General features: G+C 40.0%; 1 protein-coding gene across 3 annotated transcripts in view; it reads right to left on the reverse strand.

The window, feature by feature from the left end:
* CADPS2 (calcium dependent secretion activator 2) overlaps window positions 1-18,056 on the reverse strand; it is a 561,163-nt gene that overhangs the window by 381,437 nt on the left and 161,670 nt on the right. For all 3 annotated transcript variants that reach the window (XM_077834502.1, XM_077834493.1, XM_077834509.1), the window contains exon 3: window positions 11,114-11,446. In XM_077834502.1, coding sequence (XP_077690628.1) covers window positions 11,114-11,446 — 333 coding nt within the window. The remainder of the gene's footprint in view (window positions 1-11,113; window positions 11,447-18,056) is intronic.

The raw sequence follows: 18,056 nt of genomic DNA on the forward strand, positions 1-18,056 counted from the left end.
AAATTCCTACTCTAAACATTCAAAATAAAGTTTGGAATATTCCTCAGAAAAGCTCTGCAAGAGGGATGTCTGGCTGAGCCACGGACCAGTCTGAAGGTATAGAAATTTCAGGAGACAAGGCATTCCCCTGCTGCCTGGCAGGTCTGAGTTTGCTCCCAAGAAGCAAACAGGCTGAAGTACCCATTGTAACAGATCTGTGGAGAAAGAACAGAAACACTAATAAATTGGTTAGTCTCTAAGGTGCCACAAGTACTCCTGTTCTTTTTGCGGATACAGACTAACATGGAGGCTACTCTGAGATCTGTGGAGGTTAACCCAAAGACGAAAAGGCAAGGGGTAACTAGATATGAAGAAAAAAAGGAGTACTTGTGGCATTTTAGAGACTAATGAATTTATTTGAGCATAAGCTTTCGTGAGCTACAGCTCACTTCATCAGATGCATTCAGTGGAAAATACAGTGGGGAGATTTATATACATAGAGAACATGAAACAATGGGTGTTACCATACACACTGTAACGAGAGTGATCACTTAAGGTGAGCTATTACCAGCAAGGGGGGGAGGGGGGAGAAATCTTTTATACTGATAATCAAGGTGGGCCATTTCCAGCACTTTACAAGAACGTCTGAGGAACAGTGGGGTGGGGGGCGGGAATAAACATGGGGAAATAGTTTTACTTTGTGTAATGACCCATCCACTCCCAGTCTTTATTCAAACCTAAGTTAATTGTATCCCGTTTGCAAATTAATTCCAATTCAGTCGTCTCTCGTTGGCGTCTGTTTTTGAAGTTTTTTTGTTGAAGAATTGCCACTTTTAGGTCTGTAATCGAGTGACCAAAGAGATTGAAGTGTTCTCCGACTGGTTTTTGAATGTTGTAATTCTTGACATCTGATTTGTGTCCATTTATTCTTTTATGTAGAGACTCTCCAATTTGACCAATGTACATGGCAGAGGGGCATTGCTGGCACATGATGGCATAGAACACATTGGTAGATGCGCAGGTGAACGAGCCTCTGATAGTGTGGCTGATGTGATTAGGCCCTATGATGGTGTCTCCTGAATAGATATGTGGACACAGTTGGCAACGGGCTTTGTTGCAAGGATAGGTTCCTGGGTTAGTGGTTCTGTTGTGTGGTTGCTGGCGAGTATTTGATGTGAAGGCCTCCATTTCCCAGTCTGTCAACTTCACTGCATACACCAGCTGCTCCTACAAACCCAAATATACAGGAGAGGAGGTGGAATCTTGGGAGTGGCATGAAGCAGAGCTGCACAATGGCCAATCCCTCTGCTGGCACAAACTCTGTTACATTATGTAGTTTACACTAGTGGTAGAAGTTAGAGCAGACCCTGGTTATTCTCCCTTCCACCAGGGCTGGGTTGGCTGAGGATCAGGGCTGCACCTGACTCCCCGTGGCTACCACTCAACAGTATGTCCAAGCTGCATTCTGATGGAGTGAATTGGAGCCAAAATTATGTTGTGTGTACTGAACTAAACTGAGTATCACCATGCAGAGTGTGAAGAAACAGAAAAATGAAGCGGAGAGACTTGGCTACCACAGAGAACTCTCAGTGCCATATATGCAAGTAACATTATACATGCAAATTACCTTGAGGTCCTGGGTAGCTTAAATATTTTAGTTTGAAACCATGACTTATTTTTAATAAATTCACAATACGAGCCAATTACGGCTGTCAAACGATTTTAAAAAATGAATCGTGATTAATCATGAGATAAAAAAGAAGTTGTGATTAATCACAGTTTTAATCAGTCCAGAGTAGGTTGGCCAGGGTGGCTCCATGGGGGACGGAAACAGCAGTAGAGCAGGGTAGTGGGAGGAGAGGCACCCCTGCCCCAGAGGCACGCAGCCATTCCCTCCTGAGACCGGCACCCTGAAGGGTGGCCTCTCTCACCCATTCCTAAAGCTAGCCTCGTCCAGCAGGGAGGGGACGGTGTAGGCGGCAGTGGCTGGGCTCCTCTCTCTTCCTTGGAAGGTGTTTAACAGGGTCTCCCAAATTGCCCACAGACTATGGGACTGGGTCACTATCAATTAATGCAGTGGGGCGGGAGACCCCTGGAGTCACCCAAGGGGGCATGGGGAGGGGGGTCCTGCAGCAGAGGCTCCAAAACACCCTTTCCCTGCTTTGTGTCCTTGCAGCTGCTGGCGATTGCCCTTACTCTCCCCCCATGTAAAACAAATCAATGGATTATCGTAGGGGGAGGGGGTGCAAGACCGGCTCTGAGGATTCGGGAGGCATTCCAGTAATCTGCACGTCTGATCTGGATACTATGGAGTCTCTTGTCCTGCTCACTGTCACAACTGGTGCCTCCCTCCCACCTGGCCGTGTGCGATTAACTATCTTAAAAAAATTATACATTAATTTGTTTTGAATTAATCCCATGCATTAACTTGGGGGGCAGTGTTGCCCCCTGTCATGGTGGCAGAGTAGCTGGCACAGACCCTGGATACAATGACAGCAGGCAGTCAGCGCTTCCCTGCAGGGCTCTCCCCCTCCCCTGGGCTCGGAGTCAGGGCCTGAGTGGGTAAGATCCTGGCAGTTGCAAGAGACCAATCAGATGCAGATGCAAGGGAGGGACTAATCGGGACTCTTTCTGAACTGCAACATCTGCTCTGCAAAAACCCCAGAAATAGCTTCTTATTTGAAAATTCTATCTGGATAGAGAGGGTCACGGATCAAAAAAGAGGCCACGTCTGGGAAAACCCAGACATATGGTAACCCTATGGATATTTTCTCAATGAGACTCTCAAATTATATTTTGTTGCTATGGTTATGTTGTCTCTTACATTTCTACTGCACAAACTGGAAGCCTTCTACACCACAGATGTGCCTTGTTGTGGCTCTGAAGGATCTAAAGATTCCTAGATTTCCATTTCTTCTATAAAGCTCAGAGACCAAGCTGAAAAACTAAATCCAGTTTCCTCCATATGTGGTCAAACTTCAACTAAACTCTGAGAGTTTAATTCCTGTTTCCTAACAGCTAGCCCCGGTCTAGAACTCATCCTAAATAATTACAGAAATGTAACCTGGGAAATTTCCATAGAAGCCTGTAAATATCATCTTTAGAATGTCTGAAGCCAGCATTTTTGGTTCTCCCATATAACGTACTCTAGATTGCTATAACTTACAAACTTTGTAGCGACCTGTAGCTTGGGAAACAAAAGTAAAGAAGCTATGGGGAGTAGGCTTGGCAAGTCAGTCAATTGACCAGTAAAATAATGTCAGTTGATGGCCTATTTGACCATGGTCAAATATTCCAACAAGAGTACTTTGCTGTAGCTGGTGTTCTACTTTTTTGATTTTATCATGGTCCCATCGGTCTTCAACCCTACTTAATTGTCTTGATCACTCATGTTACACTACATGCTAATGCCACCTGTTTGGCAAAAGGTGACCTAATCGAAAATTGAGCACCTTGACTGATCTTGAACAAACATTGTATTTATGTATGTATGTATTTATATCTTTATTTGTATACCAAGCCATCAAGGTACATGGCAGTTTACAAAGCACATTAAATAAATTAAAGGACATGGTTCCTGCCCCAAAGAGCTTACAATCTAAACTGACTAAGCAAACACAAAGAAATTGGGGGGGAGGGGAGGGAATGAAGGATTCAGTAATTAAACCTCTTCCCCCAACACAAAGAGAAAGATGCTTAGCCATTAAGCCTCTCCCTTACAAACAAAACTATCAGAGCAATTAACCCCCGCAACACCTTTCCCTACTTCTTTTCTTTTGTAACTGTGCAGTCTTGAATAAAGTTCACATTTAAATGCCAACCTAACATAGCTTAAAAAGGTAATAATTATTCTTTCATCTTTTAAAACTGCATTTCATTATGTTTTGCATTTTTTCTGAGTTAAAATAACTCATGTAAATTTGGGGGGTAATTAGAAATAAGTATCTAAGGTTAAACCTATTGGAGCCCATAAAATCTTCCTTTTGTTACTATTCTAATGAATTCATATTTTAAAATATGTGAACTTTTTTATATTATTTCATAATATTTAATCTATGTTTGACCAGTCAACCATTTTTGGACCAGTCAAATGCCCAGTCCTAGTGGGGAGGTAAAAAAAATACTATATATTCCCACTGGAAGCTGACCTTGGAATTCTAAAAAGTTGTCACTGGTAAATTATATTCTATTAAAAGAGACTACTTCATCTAATATTTTTGCCCCCTATTGTTACAAGAAACACCTATGATCTTTAGAAGTGAGAGATTAGAGATTTTTTTTTTTTTGGTATTTTATCAGTTCGTAGTGTAGTTTTAGCTACATATAATCATTTTCACAAGTTCCTTGTGTAGTCAGTTTCCCTCATTGCTTGCGTAGGTGTTTCACATAGCAAAAGAGAAGATAAACATCTTTAAAAATAGGAAAATCTGACTGTAAATTGGCAGAAGGAATTAGCGGGCAGGTGCAATATTGGAAAGAACTCTTTCTGAAACACGAGATTTCAAACTGGTAATGTTCATTTGAAACACTAAATATGCACCAAAACCCCCAAGTCCTGAAAGCAGTCATATTTCCCAGCAGTCACAGAAACACCAATAAAATAATCATAAAAGCTACGCTGACTAAGAGTTTGGATTTTTTTGTGTGTGTTTTGTTAAATTAAGCAGATTATTCCCCTTCTCAACACATACTTAGGAGCAGACTCCCAAGTCCAACTCACAAGCAGGGGTGCCATCTTTGTACCCTCCCACTTCTGGGCTACTCTTGTGGCTGAAATGGCACCTGACCATAGGTGCTGGAACTAGGGGTACTGTAGGTGCTGCCGCACCTCCTGGCTTGCAGTGGTTTCTATCATATTCAGGGTTTACAGTTTGGTTCAATGGCTCTCAGCACGCCCACTAAACAAATTGTTCCAGCATCCCTGCATCTGATGTAACCTAGGTAGCACAGGTTATAGCATCCTACTGCAGGGTGCCTATGGGCAGCAACACTACTGAGAATCATCACAGAACATGGCATTACAGGCCCATCCTCTCTCACCCTATCATGCCCCTTGTGCAGGGGACCTGTAGTGGCGGCATGTGCACAGCAGGCTACAGAGGTCCTATGCATTGAACTGAGGTATTCTCTCCTGGCTGGCTGCTGGGATGCCCTGGAATGCCACTGCAGCAATATACAAGGGCTATTAAGCTAGGGTGAAATTTTCACCCCAGATCTCCCATGCCTCATTCATCCTGTACAAAAATGTAGCATGAAAGATAAAAGGAGTCAACAGGGGTAAAAACAGAAACAAATATATGAGGGGGGAAAGGGGGACTTATAGATGAGGAAAGGAAGACAAAAAATGAGACACAGGAGACTGAAAAGTTTAGGAACAAAGATAGGCAAAAGAGAAAAGAAGGGTGAGAAGACAGTTCAGGAAACACAGCAGGTAAAAATATGACACATTGTTATACTAAAAGTTTGTTGCCAAACTACTGCAATAAAACACACATTCCTGGCTGATATCGATGTCAGGGGACATGCTTATGTGGGACAAGGGGGCTCAGCAGCTCTGCTCATAAATGGGAAATGTGCACAGGATCCTAATGTCTTTACAAACAGGAGAAAAGAGAACTTGCTCTGATTGACGGAGCATGTTCGTTATAGTGGCTTTGGTGTATAGCAAATACAGACCCAGACACCATACTGGTATCTCTGAAAATTACTATCTTATTTTCCAGGATCTCAGCATTCATGTTTTTAAAATTAAGTCTCTAGCTGTTATGGCTGCAAAGAAACCTCAAAACTCTTAAGAGAGTATAACTGAAGCAAAGATGTTAATGATTTCATTCCTCTTGATAGCAAGGCGAGGAGGGTATTACAGATCTGCACAATCCCCTGAGACTGACATCTCATTTTGGTGCCACACATGGGTGGTATTTGGGAGATGCTACAGCTCCCCTCCACAAAAAGCCAAACCCAACAGTCTCGCAGAGCCCATGTGCGTACACAATCCACACCAAGAGGCGCTCAGGCTCAAACAGCTAATAAAGACAAGCGTCACACACAATTATATTTTTACTATCTGTGCAATTTACTGTAAGCAGCATCACATTTTGAAGACTCAAGGTGAACATATTTTGTGGACAGAGCTTAGAAGAATCTCACAGCCTCGCCTCCTATTCTCCCCAGTTCAAACCCTAGCTTCAGTGTGTATTTGTTAATTCTTAACAGACCATAACTCGGCTCTTGCAAGTTTAAAATGTTCTAAAATGGAGGAAATTGCATCAGTTATATCAACATTTTTCAGAGGGGAGGAAAAGGACCATTTGGTTGAGGGCTGTGAAGCAGAGGACCATATGGAAAGAGAAACAAAGCATCAATTTTACCTCCTACACGTGAACCAACTGGTCCTCTGAAATACCCGATGCACTTCAATCCCCTCTCCCTTTCGAACTGGCAGTGGAGGTCCTCTTCTTCCCCCCTGAGGAAAAGGGGAATTGGCGAGGAGGCAGAACTGAGTTAGAAGACACAGAGAGGCAAAACTTCCCCTTCTCCTGTCAGGTATTCCTGCTGCTTCATCTACTGCAGGGAAAGCTAAGGGCCCAACATATTCCACAGCCATATTCCTTCTCCCATTTTTCCCACCTCAACTTGCGATGGCTGGTGAGTTTCACTTTACCAGTCAGTGAGAAGCAGCATTCCTAGAGATGCTGAACTCCCCTGAACAAGGATGAGAAGGAGGAAGCTCCATTTTTAAGGAGGTGGGGCACAATACTGCAGGCAACCAGTAGTGGCGCTGCTGGAAGCCTGAAGCAAAGCAAAGAGAACAGCTGCTTTCTGTACTCCTGCCTAACACAGGCAGCTGCTGCAAAACTTGCAGAGGATCTGCATGGGAGACAGTGAACAGAGGTTGGTAGGCAGCACTACTTACTGTTACCCACATCAATGGGCTTAACAACTAGCAGCTTAACTGTAGGACAGTTTTTCCCTCAAAGATATATTCTGTAGCATGGTGTTTCCAAAGGGACTGGAAGTACAAAAAGGAGGACAAATAACTTACAACTCTCTGCACAAATTGTAATTATACAGGTTTGTGAGAGTGATGGTTGTTTTTCACAAAGGATGAATAAACTCACTCAGGATTTCATTTCAGTCTCCAAATCTGTCAGAAGCAGAAACCAGAAGCTGACTCATGAAAACCTCTATCAAAAATTCAGTTTTAACATCTGTTTGGTTTCTCACCTCTCTGGCTGTTTCCTCTCCTCCTGGATAGTATTGATTGTCACTATCTGTAAATCTAAAAAGTCATGGCTAAGGGAAATAAAAGAACATGTCTGTATGTGGAGTGGGGATAGACATGTAAACAGTAGGTGCTGTCTGGAATGTAATTTTGCTTTACTTTAATTTTTCACTTTACTTTTGTTCCCATTCTGTGAATACCCTGCAAATACAAGGAAGTAGAAAACAAATAACACTTCTTAGCTATATTGGGATGTGAGGGCTTTCTCGGTCAAAAACTACCATTAAAAACATAAGGAACAGGTCACTAGCTGCCTGTGGTACACTTGCTGTGAAAACTGAAATTTATGATATTAGACTATTGAATAATCTCCCAAAGAGAGAAACGGAAACCTAACTGCTTGAACTGGACCGCACAAAGCATTACTCAAAGTATGCTGCTTGGAACAATCCTGTACTGTCAGGAGGATGAACTGGATCAATGTGGCTCAACAGGTGGGCTGCCACCTGGAAGCAGTCACCAGGAGATATCCTATGGGTTGCACCCCCCTGGTTAAAGGCAACGAAATCCTTGGAAAACTACGAACAATAGTGAAAGTGGTCAGGAATGGGTTTGAAGTAGTTCTCTCCTTCACCACTCCTTCTGGCTTGCTGTGTGTTGCTTCAATCCTCTACCCAAACTGGCAATTGCTCTGTTCCTCACCCCCGAATGGGTACCCACAATGGCTTGGCTCTGGGACAGGTAAAGAAGTGCTCCAAGGAGGCGTAGTAGGATTGCCAACCTGCAGAACTCAGCACTGTGCAGGTAAGGAGGAGGGGAAAGTCCCATTCCACTCCATAGCACCAGCTCCCCATACCAGAAGTTCACAGCACTAGGACTGTGGAATATGATCAGTATTTTTAGTCATTTTGCAGGTCACAGACCAAAAATGGACTGAAAACCACTGGACTCGATAGAGCTGGAAAACCTCTATTAGCCTAACTTCCATAATTCTATCAAAATTCCTCCACTAAATCAAAGGAATGCCTTTGGGCATAACCATTAGGTTGTGCTAGCGCAACTATTTTCAGTTTCTAACAACCAAAATCCACTCTTCAAAGCTCTATAGACATATTCGTCTCTGTTACGACAGTATAAATCCATAGCAATATCATTTACTTCAGTAGAGGTACTCTGGATTTAATAAACGTAATGGCAGAATTTGGCTGTCTACAAGGAAAAGGAAAGTGGGACCTAAAAACATCAGGAGCCACCTAGGAAAAGAAAGTGGAAACGAAAATAAAATGCAATTCTAATAGTCTTTAAAGACTATTTCTACAGGGTCTCTATTACAGCTATGGCTGTCTACTTGTAGAATAATAGAACTGATTTATTAGCATTTTATGTGATGTTAAATATCCCTTTTGCAAAACATTTTCTACCTTTGCTTGTGATCTTCATGCCCTCAGAAGTCAGTCCCATGCAACTTCCCCATGTGAATTGGGGAGAATGTCACAAAGCTAGTTGTCCTCTGGTGGGTACATGGATGGAGGAGGGAGAGACCAAGGGAAGAAGGATGGGGAGGGGGCAAAGAGGACAAATAAAATTATGGAATAATTTCAACCTCTTTTCACTTAAACCTCTATTTCCTGAGAAGTAATTTTATTTTATGGACAAGCAGCTGGAACTGAAAATGAGACACCCTCAATATAGCCAGAATACAAACATTAGAGTGTTCCATCAGAGAGAAAAGCTGAGAGTGTAAGAGTCACTCAACACTGCAAATGTTTCAGTGACAGGAACAATTTTGTTGTATAATTTTATGTCAATCCACTGTGCAAATTTAGTAGTCAAAATTCAGGATTTCTCATTTCCCCATGTGCTGATATGGTCCTGTTGGTGTACACTGGCCTGCCACATACAGCATGGGGGAAAAAAAGTCTGAAGCACAGTCTAGTCCCATGGTTCTCAACCAGGGATATGTGTACCCCTGGGGGTACACAGACATCTTCCGGGGGGCACGGCCACTCATCTAGGTATTTGCCTAGTTTTATCATAGGCTACATAAAAAGCACTCGTGCAGTCAGTACAAACTAAAATTTTATACAGACAAAACAAGAGACTGAGCAATTTTTCAGTAATAGTGTGATGTATTTTGTACACTTGTATTTTTATGTCTGATTTTGTAAGCAAGTAGTTTTTAAGTGAGATGTAGCTTGGGGGTAAGCAAGACAAATCAGACTCCTGAAAGGGGTACAGCAGTCTGGAAAGGTTAAGAACCACTGGTCTAGTCGTTGATGTATAGGCCTAGGACTCAGGTGATCTGGGTTCAGTTCCCAGCTCTACCTCAACTTGCTGTGTGACCTTTGGCAAGCAGACATCTGTGTTTCAGTTTTTCCTAATGGCATAATTATATCCAGTTAAAAGTGAGCTTCTAAGTGTTCATTCATTAATAATAGCAAAGTGCTTGGTGATCATTGGATGGAAGGTCTCCAGAAGTATTATTTTATGGAGTTTAATCTGACCACTCCTGAAATTATACAATTATCTGGATTTGTATTGATTGCACTGTATAAATACCTACTGATCTGCTCCATTAAGGTTAAGCACAGTGATGTGAAAAAATAAAAACTTGTGCACAAATAAAAAGCACAAAAAAAAAGTGCTTAGCCTAAACAACGAAGTGCAAAACAGCCAAAAATATGTAGGAAAGTCATATGGAAAAGTTAGATAATGGGATGCCTTTTAAGGATTTAACTTTTCTTGGATGACCAAAGATGTTATAAACAAATAATTTGGACAAGGTATCAATACAGCCACCATCATTTTTTGCATTAAAAGGTCAAGTAATGGCGAATTTACAGTCACACCATTGTTAAGACAAGATCAGCCAGCTACGTAAGTAAATAAGTTTAATTAATTTATATTTACTTTGGTAGTGGTGGTGGTTGCAGTGAGATAGCTGATGTCTTATGAAGGAACAGAATTAGTAATTACAGTACTTTTTCATTCTAAAATAGTTCTATGATGCTTTTGAGAAAAATAGCAAGGTTATAGCTACAAGAACATTTTAGCAGTCTACAGGTTTTATGGCAATACATTCTATATTACAGTAGAACCCTGTTTATCTGACGCTCCATTATCCAGTTCTTGTGTTAACCAAACAACCAGTGCATGCAAATTCAGAAGCAGGTAATCTCTCCTGTAGCCGCTAGATGGTGCTGCAGCCTCACACTCTTCCATTCGCCAGTTTATCCGATTTTTTTATTATCGGATATGGCCCAGGTCCCAATTAGATCGGACAAACAGGGTTCTGCTGTACTAGTAGGTTGTTTATTTTGTAATTGATTTAGATCAAATCCTGATTAAACTGTCTTTGCTCTGGTTCTATTAATGGTTTGGGGAGAATCATTCTTCTTCCACAGTGCAGAACAGCAAAGAAGATGCTAACTCAGCTCATTGGAGTTAGCAAGAAGGCCACCAAGCTCCAATGCACACAAAATTTCATTATAGGGTCAGCATAGTTACATTCCCATTCACTATGCTCCTTGCCCACCTAGCCTCAAATTCCTCCCCCTTGCCCGCATTTCCCATGCTGCCATGGAGAGGCCATTATTAAAAATATATCAACCATACCATGTTCTACCATCACCCAAATCACTGCAGCAACAAGATTTTAAAATGTATCAATAGGTTTTTGGATCATTAATGATTTTTCTTTTTAATAAAGAAGCCACTCTAAAGCTACCATGCGCAGGGTGTAGTCTCCTTGTGAGGCCTCTCTGTAGACATGGGATGCCATACAATGGAACCACATGATTCTGCTGTGATTAGGGTCTGCTGCACTGATGGAGGGTGTGGAGACAAGATTTGGCATTTTGGGTGCAAAGGCTTTGAATGCTACAGAACTGAGCAAGACCAATTACTTACTTGGCAGGCATTATACATCAACTGGTGTTCCAATTTTTTGATCCCTAGAATCTGTTGAAACATTTCATACAGCTGTTCTTTGCTCAGAATAAGTTCTGATACAGCACTTAATGCCATCCTATTGGGCTGTTTGCACAAGTCCTCTTCTCCCTTGCATATGGCATCATATTTGGCTATCCAAGAGCTTAACACTGTCTCTTTGCTTAATCCATCAATTTCTGGCAAACTTCGGACCCTTTTTTCTATATTTTTCTTAAAAACATCTCTAAAGTCATTTGCAGAGCATCCTCCACTGTGAACCATTCTGGCAACTCGGTCACTCTTGAGAAAAACCTTTTAAAACAAAAAACAAAAAAAACACAGTTAGGTATGGGCATAAAAATTGAATACCCTAGTGTATAGAAATTACAGACTAGTATTGTGCTACTATGAAAAATGGCTTTATAATGTAAATTACACATGCAAAAATTGTTACGTTTATCATAAAGAAATGTATTTTTTACAAGTTAATGGCTTCAATTAATAAAAGAACCCAACAACCTTATATGAAACTCTACACAGAATTACTATAGACAAATTACATTCTTCTGAATGTGCAAAAAGTTAATTTAAAACTTATCTACAAGACTTCCTCTTTCCTTATGGCCATAAGGGAAATCTAAAATGAACTGTAAATATTTATGAAAATATACAGTCTCCCAACATCTATGGTTCATGTTGGCGGGGGGAGTCTAAAATGATCAATTCCTCCTGAAGATAAATATATTTAAGTGAGACTTTTTTTTTTTAAGTCCATTATTTTTGAAACACCATTGGAGGAAAATGCAGCCCTCAGCAAATTTTGCAACAGTATAGACTCAATAGTAGGATGGAAGTGGAACAACAGTGTTATAAGAGTTGAATTGAGCGGAGCAGGTGCTTCACAGAATCATAGAAATGTAGGCTTGGAAGGGACTTCGAGAAGTCATCAAGTCCAGCCCCCTGAGTAAACCTAGACCATGCCTGATGGATGTTTGTCCAACCTGCTCTTAAAAACCTCCAGTGATGGGGATCCAACAACCATGCTTAGAAACAAACATGCTTATGCCTGTGCTTAACTATCCTTATAGTGAGAAAGTTTTTTCTAATATCTAACCTAAATCTCCCTTGCTACAGATTACCCCCATTATTTCTTGTCCTACCTTCAATGGACAAGGGAAATAACTGATCATTGTTCCGTTTACAATAGCCCTTAACATATTTGAAGACTAATCAGATCCCTCCTCAGTCTTCTTTTCTCAAAACCAAACGTGAGCTGTTTTTTTAACCTTTCCTCATAGGTCAAGTTTTTCTAAACCTTTTATCTCCTCTGGATTCACTCCAATTTCTCCACATCTTTCCTAAAGTGGGGCACCCAGAATTAGAAATAGTACTCTAGGTGAGACCTCACCAACGCCAAGTAGAGCAGGACAATAACCTCCTGTGTCTTACATACAACACTCCTGTTAATATACCACAGAATATTAGCCTTTTTTGAAATTGCATCACACTGTCGACTCATCCTCAATTTGTACTCCACTACAACCCACAGATCCTTTTCATTAGTATTACCTCCTAGCCAATTATTCCCCATTCTGTAGCTGTGCATCTGATTTCTCCTTCCTAAGTACAGTACTTGTAGTTATCATTATTGAATTCAGGCCAATTCTCCAATTTGTCAAGGTCATTTTGAATTTTAATCCTGTCTCCAAAAGTGCTTCCAACACCTCTTGGCTTGGTGTCACCTACCAATTTTATAAGCACACTCTTCACTCTACTATCCAAGTCACTAATTAAAATATTGAATAGTTATGACCCAAGACAGACTCCTGCATGATCCCACTAGAGACGCCCTCCCATTTGACAATGAATCATTGATAATTACACTGAGTACAGTCTTTCAACCTGTTGTTCATCCACTTTACAGTAATTTAATCTAGACTGAATTTCTCTGTGTTGCTTATGAGAACGTCATGTGGGATGTGTCTAAAATCAAGATACATCATGTCTACTGCTTCCCCCCATCCACTAGGTCAATAACCTGTGAAACAGGAAATTAGGTTGGTTTGGCATGATTTGTTCTTCACAGATCCATGCTGGTTATTCCTCATAAACCTGTTATGCTCTAGGTATTTACAAAGTGATTGTTTAATAATTTGTTCCAGTTATCTTCCCAGATAACAATAAGAAGTCCAAGGATCAGAGAAAACCATGAGGTGGGCAAGTAACAATACTGAAGGGAATAAGATGATCAGTGCTAACACAGGATGGTTGGGAGTACCAGAAGAGAGAACAGTGGAGTTAATGTTGCATAAACTTAGGTGACATACTGCAAGATTCTCTGTTTAAAAGTACAACACATTAGAAGATACGAGGCCAATATAAGGTAACTGCAAAAACAAATATTAGTAAATAATTAATGAAGTTTTATTAGTGTTGTATAAGTTTTTAAAATTTAAATAAACTGTATTCATACATTCCTCTAAGCCACTTCTTATGTATGGAATTAATCTGAATGGCTACTTGTGTTCAGCTCTTTAGAAACTCTCTTTAAGACTTATTTCTACCACCATGTCTGCAAGAAATTGTCCCACTAATAACTGTAACAGACAGGAAAAGAGGCATTCAGACATAGCTGATATCTAAGAAAAAAAAGAAGATGCATACATTTTGATTGTACCCCTCTCCTCCACCTTTTGAACATAGTTTGCCTACTTAGACTGGAAGCTTTTTAAAGGACAAACTGTCTTTCAGTGTGTTTGGACAGCACCTAGCACATTGTGAGCACTATCAGAATACAAATGAAAGATGACAACAACATACAGGGTATGTCTACACTTCAAGCTGGGGTTGTAATTCCCAGCTCAAGTTAGTACACTAACAACAGAGTGAAACTGCAGCAGCGCAAGTAGCAGGAAGGGTTAGCCGCCTCAAGTATGTACCCATCTGAGATGTCTGGAAGGTACTCGAGGCGGCTGGCCCCTCCTGCCACTCATGCTGCTCCAGCTACACTCTAATTTAGTATGCTAGATCAATCAGAACTAGTGCGGGTATGTCTCCTTGAATCACATCCCCAACTCAAAGTGTAGACATGCCTGCTGTTATTAGAGATTCCACCTTCCTCCACATGCACGAGGACAGTGCATCTATCCAACAACTTAAAAACATTATTTCTTGGGCTGTCGATTAATCGCGGTTAACTCACGCGATTAACTCAAAAAAAATTAATTGTGATTAAAAAAAGGAATCGTGATTAATCGCACTGTTACCAAATGAAATTTATTAAATATTTTTGGATGTTTTTCTACTTTTTCAAATATATTGATTTGTATTACAACACAGAATACAAAGTGTACTCTGCTCACTTTATATTATTTTTACTACAAATATTTGCACTGAAAAAAATAACAAAAGAAACAGTATTTTTCAATTCGCATCATACGAGTACTATAGTGCAATCTCTATTGTGAAAATGTAACTTCCAAATGTAGATTTTTGTTTGTTACATAACTTCACTCAAAAACAAAACAATGTAAAACTTTTGAGCCTACAAGTCTTCTCAGTCCTACTTCTTGTTCAGCCAAATACTAAGACAAACAAGTTTGTTTACATTTACGGGAGATACTGCTGACTGCTTCTTATTTACAGTGTCACCTGAAAGTGAGAACACGCGTTTGCATGGCACTTTTGTAGCCAGCGTTGCAAGGTATTTACGGGCCAGATATGCTCAACACCTTTGTATGCCCCTTCATGCTTCGGTCACCATTCCAGAGGTCATGTTGGTGATGCTCATTAAAAAAATAATGCATTAATTAAATTTGTGACTTGAACTCGTTGGGGGAGAATTATATGTTCTGTTTTACCTGCATTCTGCCATATATTTCATGTTATAGTAGTCTTGGATGATGACCCAGCACATGTTCATTTTAAGAACGCTTTCACTGCAGATCTGACAAAATGCAAAGAAGGTACCAATGTGAGATTTCTAAGTATAGATACAGCACTCGACCCAAGGTCTAAGAATCTGAATTTCAAAATCTGAGAGGGATGACGTGTGAAGGATGCTTTCAGAAGTCTTAAAAGAGCAACACTCCAATGCAGAAACTACAGAACCCGAACCACAAAAAAAGAAAATCAACCTTCTGCTGGTGGCATCTGACTCAGATGATGAAAATGAGCGTGCGTCGGTCTGCTCTGCTTTGGATCATCATCGAGCAGAACCCGTCATCAGCATGGATGCATGACTTCTGGAATGGTGGTTGAAGCATGAAGGGACATATGAATCTTTAGCGCATCTGGCACGTAAATATCTTGCATCGCCAGCTACAACAGTACCATGCAAATTCCTGTTCTCACTTTCAGGTGACCCTATAAATAAGAAGCAGTCAGCAGTATCTCCCGTAAATGTAAACAAACCTGTGTTAGCATTTGGCTGAACAAGAAGTAGGACTGAGTGGACTTGTAGGCTCTAAAGTTTTACATTTTTTGTTTTTGAATTCAGTTATTTTTTGCACATAAGTCTACATGTGTAAGTTCAACTTTCATTATAAAGAGATTGCACTACAGTACTTGTATTACATTAATTGAAATATACTATTTATTTTGTTTTTTACAGTGCAAATATTTGTAAATCAAAAATAAATATAAAGTGAGCACTGTACACTTTGTATTCTGTGTTGTAATTGAAATTAATATATTTGAAAATGTAAAATGTAAAAAACATCCAAAATATTTAAATAAACGGTATTCTGTTATTGTTTAACAATGCGATTAATCGTGATTAATTTTTTCAATAGCTTGACAGCCGTAATTATTTCATACCATGTGCAAAATAAAAATTTGGACTGTACATGTCAACAAAGAAGAGTGAAAAAAGAAACAGAGAAGGCCAAGCAGGATGTGTTAGGGAGGTGTTGATGCTCAGTGATTTGAGCAACTTCTACAATATATTTTAAAGATTAATTTAATTATTTAACCTTCCAAATGTCATAATGACTCTTACTGTCTTGTAACCTGTAGATTATCTGGGACTAAAAGAGCCATGATCAAAACTTGGGTTAAAAGATTTTTTTCCTATACCTAAGGATTACATTTTTGATTAAACGGGTTATCTGTTTAATCACTTCTTTTATAGCTATCGATATATATCAGATGCGTTTCCTAGTGCATAAAACTAGGAGCTGGCATGGGCATAGATGACTTACTAGTTTAATTTCCTCAACACATTGTTCAAAAGAAAAATTAGAATCTAATTTCAGAACAAAACATATGGTCAGAAATTCCCTGATGCAGTGAACTTTACTAACACAAATTGGTGCAAGTGCATTCTGTTGTTTTCTTGTTAAAATACTTTGCAATTAAAACTACAGATGTTCCCAAACTAACGCAATCGTTCCATTCCGGAAAGCCTTGCGTAACTCGAATTTTGCATAAGTCAGAAACATATACCTGAACATTATGCAAAACCAAAAAGAAAAAAAAACCCTCCTATTTCTAGCTGACGGAACTTTCTCCGTAAATGCGAATTTGCATAAATCGGGTCTTGCGTAACCCGGGGACTGTCTGTATGTAATTTATTTCTTACAGCATCCTCAGTGAAAACAAAGTAGTAAAATGATTATTTAAGAAACTAAGAAGGGCTCATGTAGCTTATGCTCCACTTTCTCTCTTTTGTATTCTGTATCACAACAATAGATCTTCCACCACACTAGCATGCAGGGCTTACAAAATAGATTCAGACACAGATGGACTAGTGACATACCATGAATCAATCTTATCAAAGGTTTCATATCACTGTTTACTTCCAATGCAGCTAAGTACAACTAATGAAAAAAATTGGTAGATCATCATACTCTTCACGCTATCCCCTCCTTTGCCTGTCTTGTCTACTTAGACCCTATACTCTTTGGGGAAGGAACTATCCCTTTCTCCTCTCTTTGCACAGCACCTAACTCAACAGAGCCCCTAGGAATAATAAGAAGAAGAAATGGGGGGGAGGGGAATGGTGCAAAATATTTTACCATGTTATTCCATACAATTTCATAACCCCAATGTTTTGTTTTATTATAACATTTTGAGATGACATTTTCTGAAGCATTTGAAAAATCAAATAACACCTTTTTGATCAAATATTGGCTTGCAAATTCTCAATGCATGTCAATTGTTTCTAGAAGCATCATAGGCTGGTAAATGAATCAGGAACTTCCAAATTCCATTCTCATTTCTGCCACTGAGTGGCCTTAATTATGCCTACTAATTCACTGTAGTACTTTGCAAACGTTATTAGTAATGCCTCACAATGTTTGTTATGTTGGGTGAAATTTCACTGAAGCTGGGGGGGTGCAATAGCTACCCCTTCTTCAGGATAAATGTGAGGAGCAGTTAAGCTCCTTTTCGAGTAAGATAGACAAGCAAGAGCCATGACCAAAACCACATGCAAGGTGGGTCAGAAACTGAGCTATTTGGGTGTAGGGGGTTTGCTGGGTATTGTTTGGTGGAACTGTGTGAGAGATAGAAGTAGCAGAAACACCACAGAAGTAGACAGAAAGCCACCAACAGCCAGCAAAACATTTGTAACATGACACTGAGAGAAAGATAAGAGAGAAAGTGTGCACTTTTTGGGTAGAGTGTGGTTTGGAAAAAGAGGCTTGGAATATTGAGCAAGGAATCCATCTTGTGTTCGATTCCTACTGTGTTCAGGGAAACAGGACTTGGTACGTTCTTATAAATAAACAAGATTATCTCAAAGAAATACATGACTATTATCAATTTCTCCTCCCAACTAAAATAACCCAACAGACTCCAAATACTGGATAACTGTTTGGGTCAAAAGGAGTAGCAGTATCACTGCCCACATTTTGCAGCTACAAAACTGGTGATCAGAGATGTTAAGTGACTTGTCTAAAATCACACAACAAGTCAGTCT

Source organism: Eretmochelys imbricata, chromosome 1, assembly GCF_965152235.1.
Source record: "Eretmochelys imbricata isolate rEreImb1 chromosome 1, rEreImb1.hap1, whole genome shotgun sequence".
NCBI lineage: Eukaryota > Metazoa > Chordata > Testudines > Cheloniidae > Eretmochelys > Eretmochelys imbricata.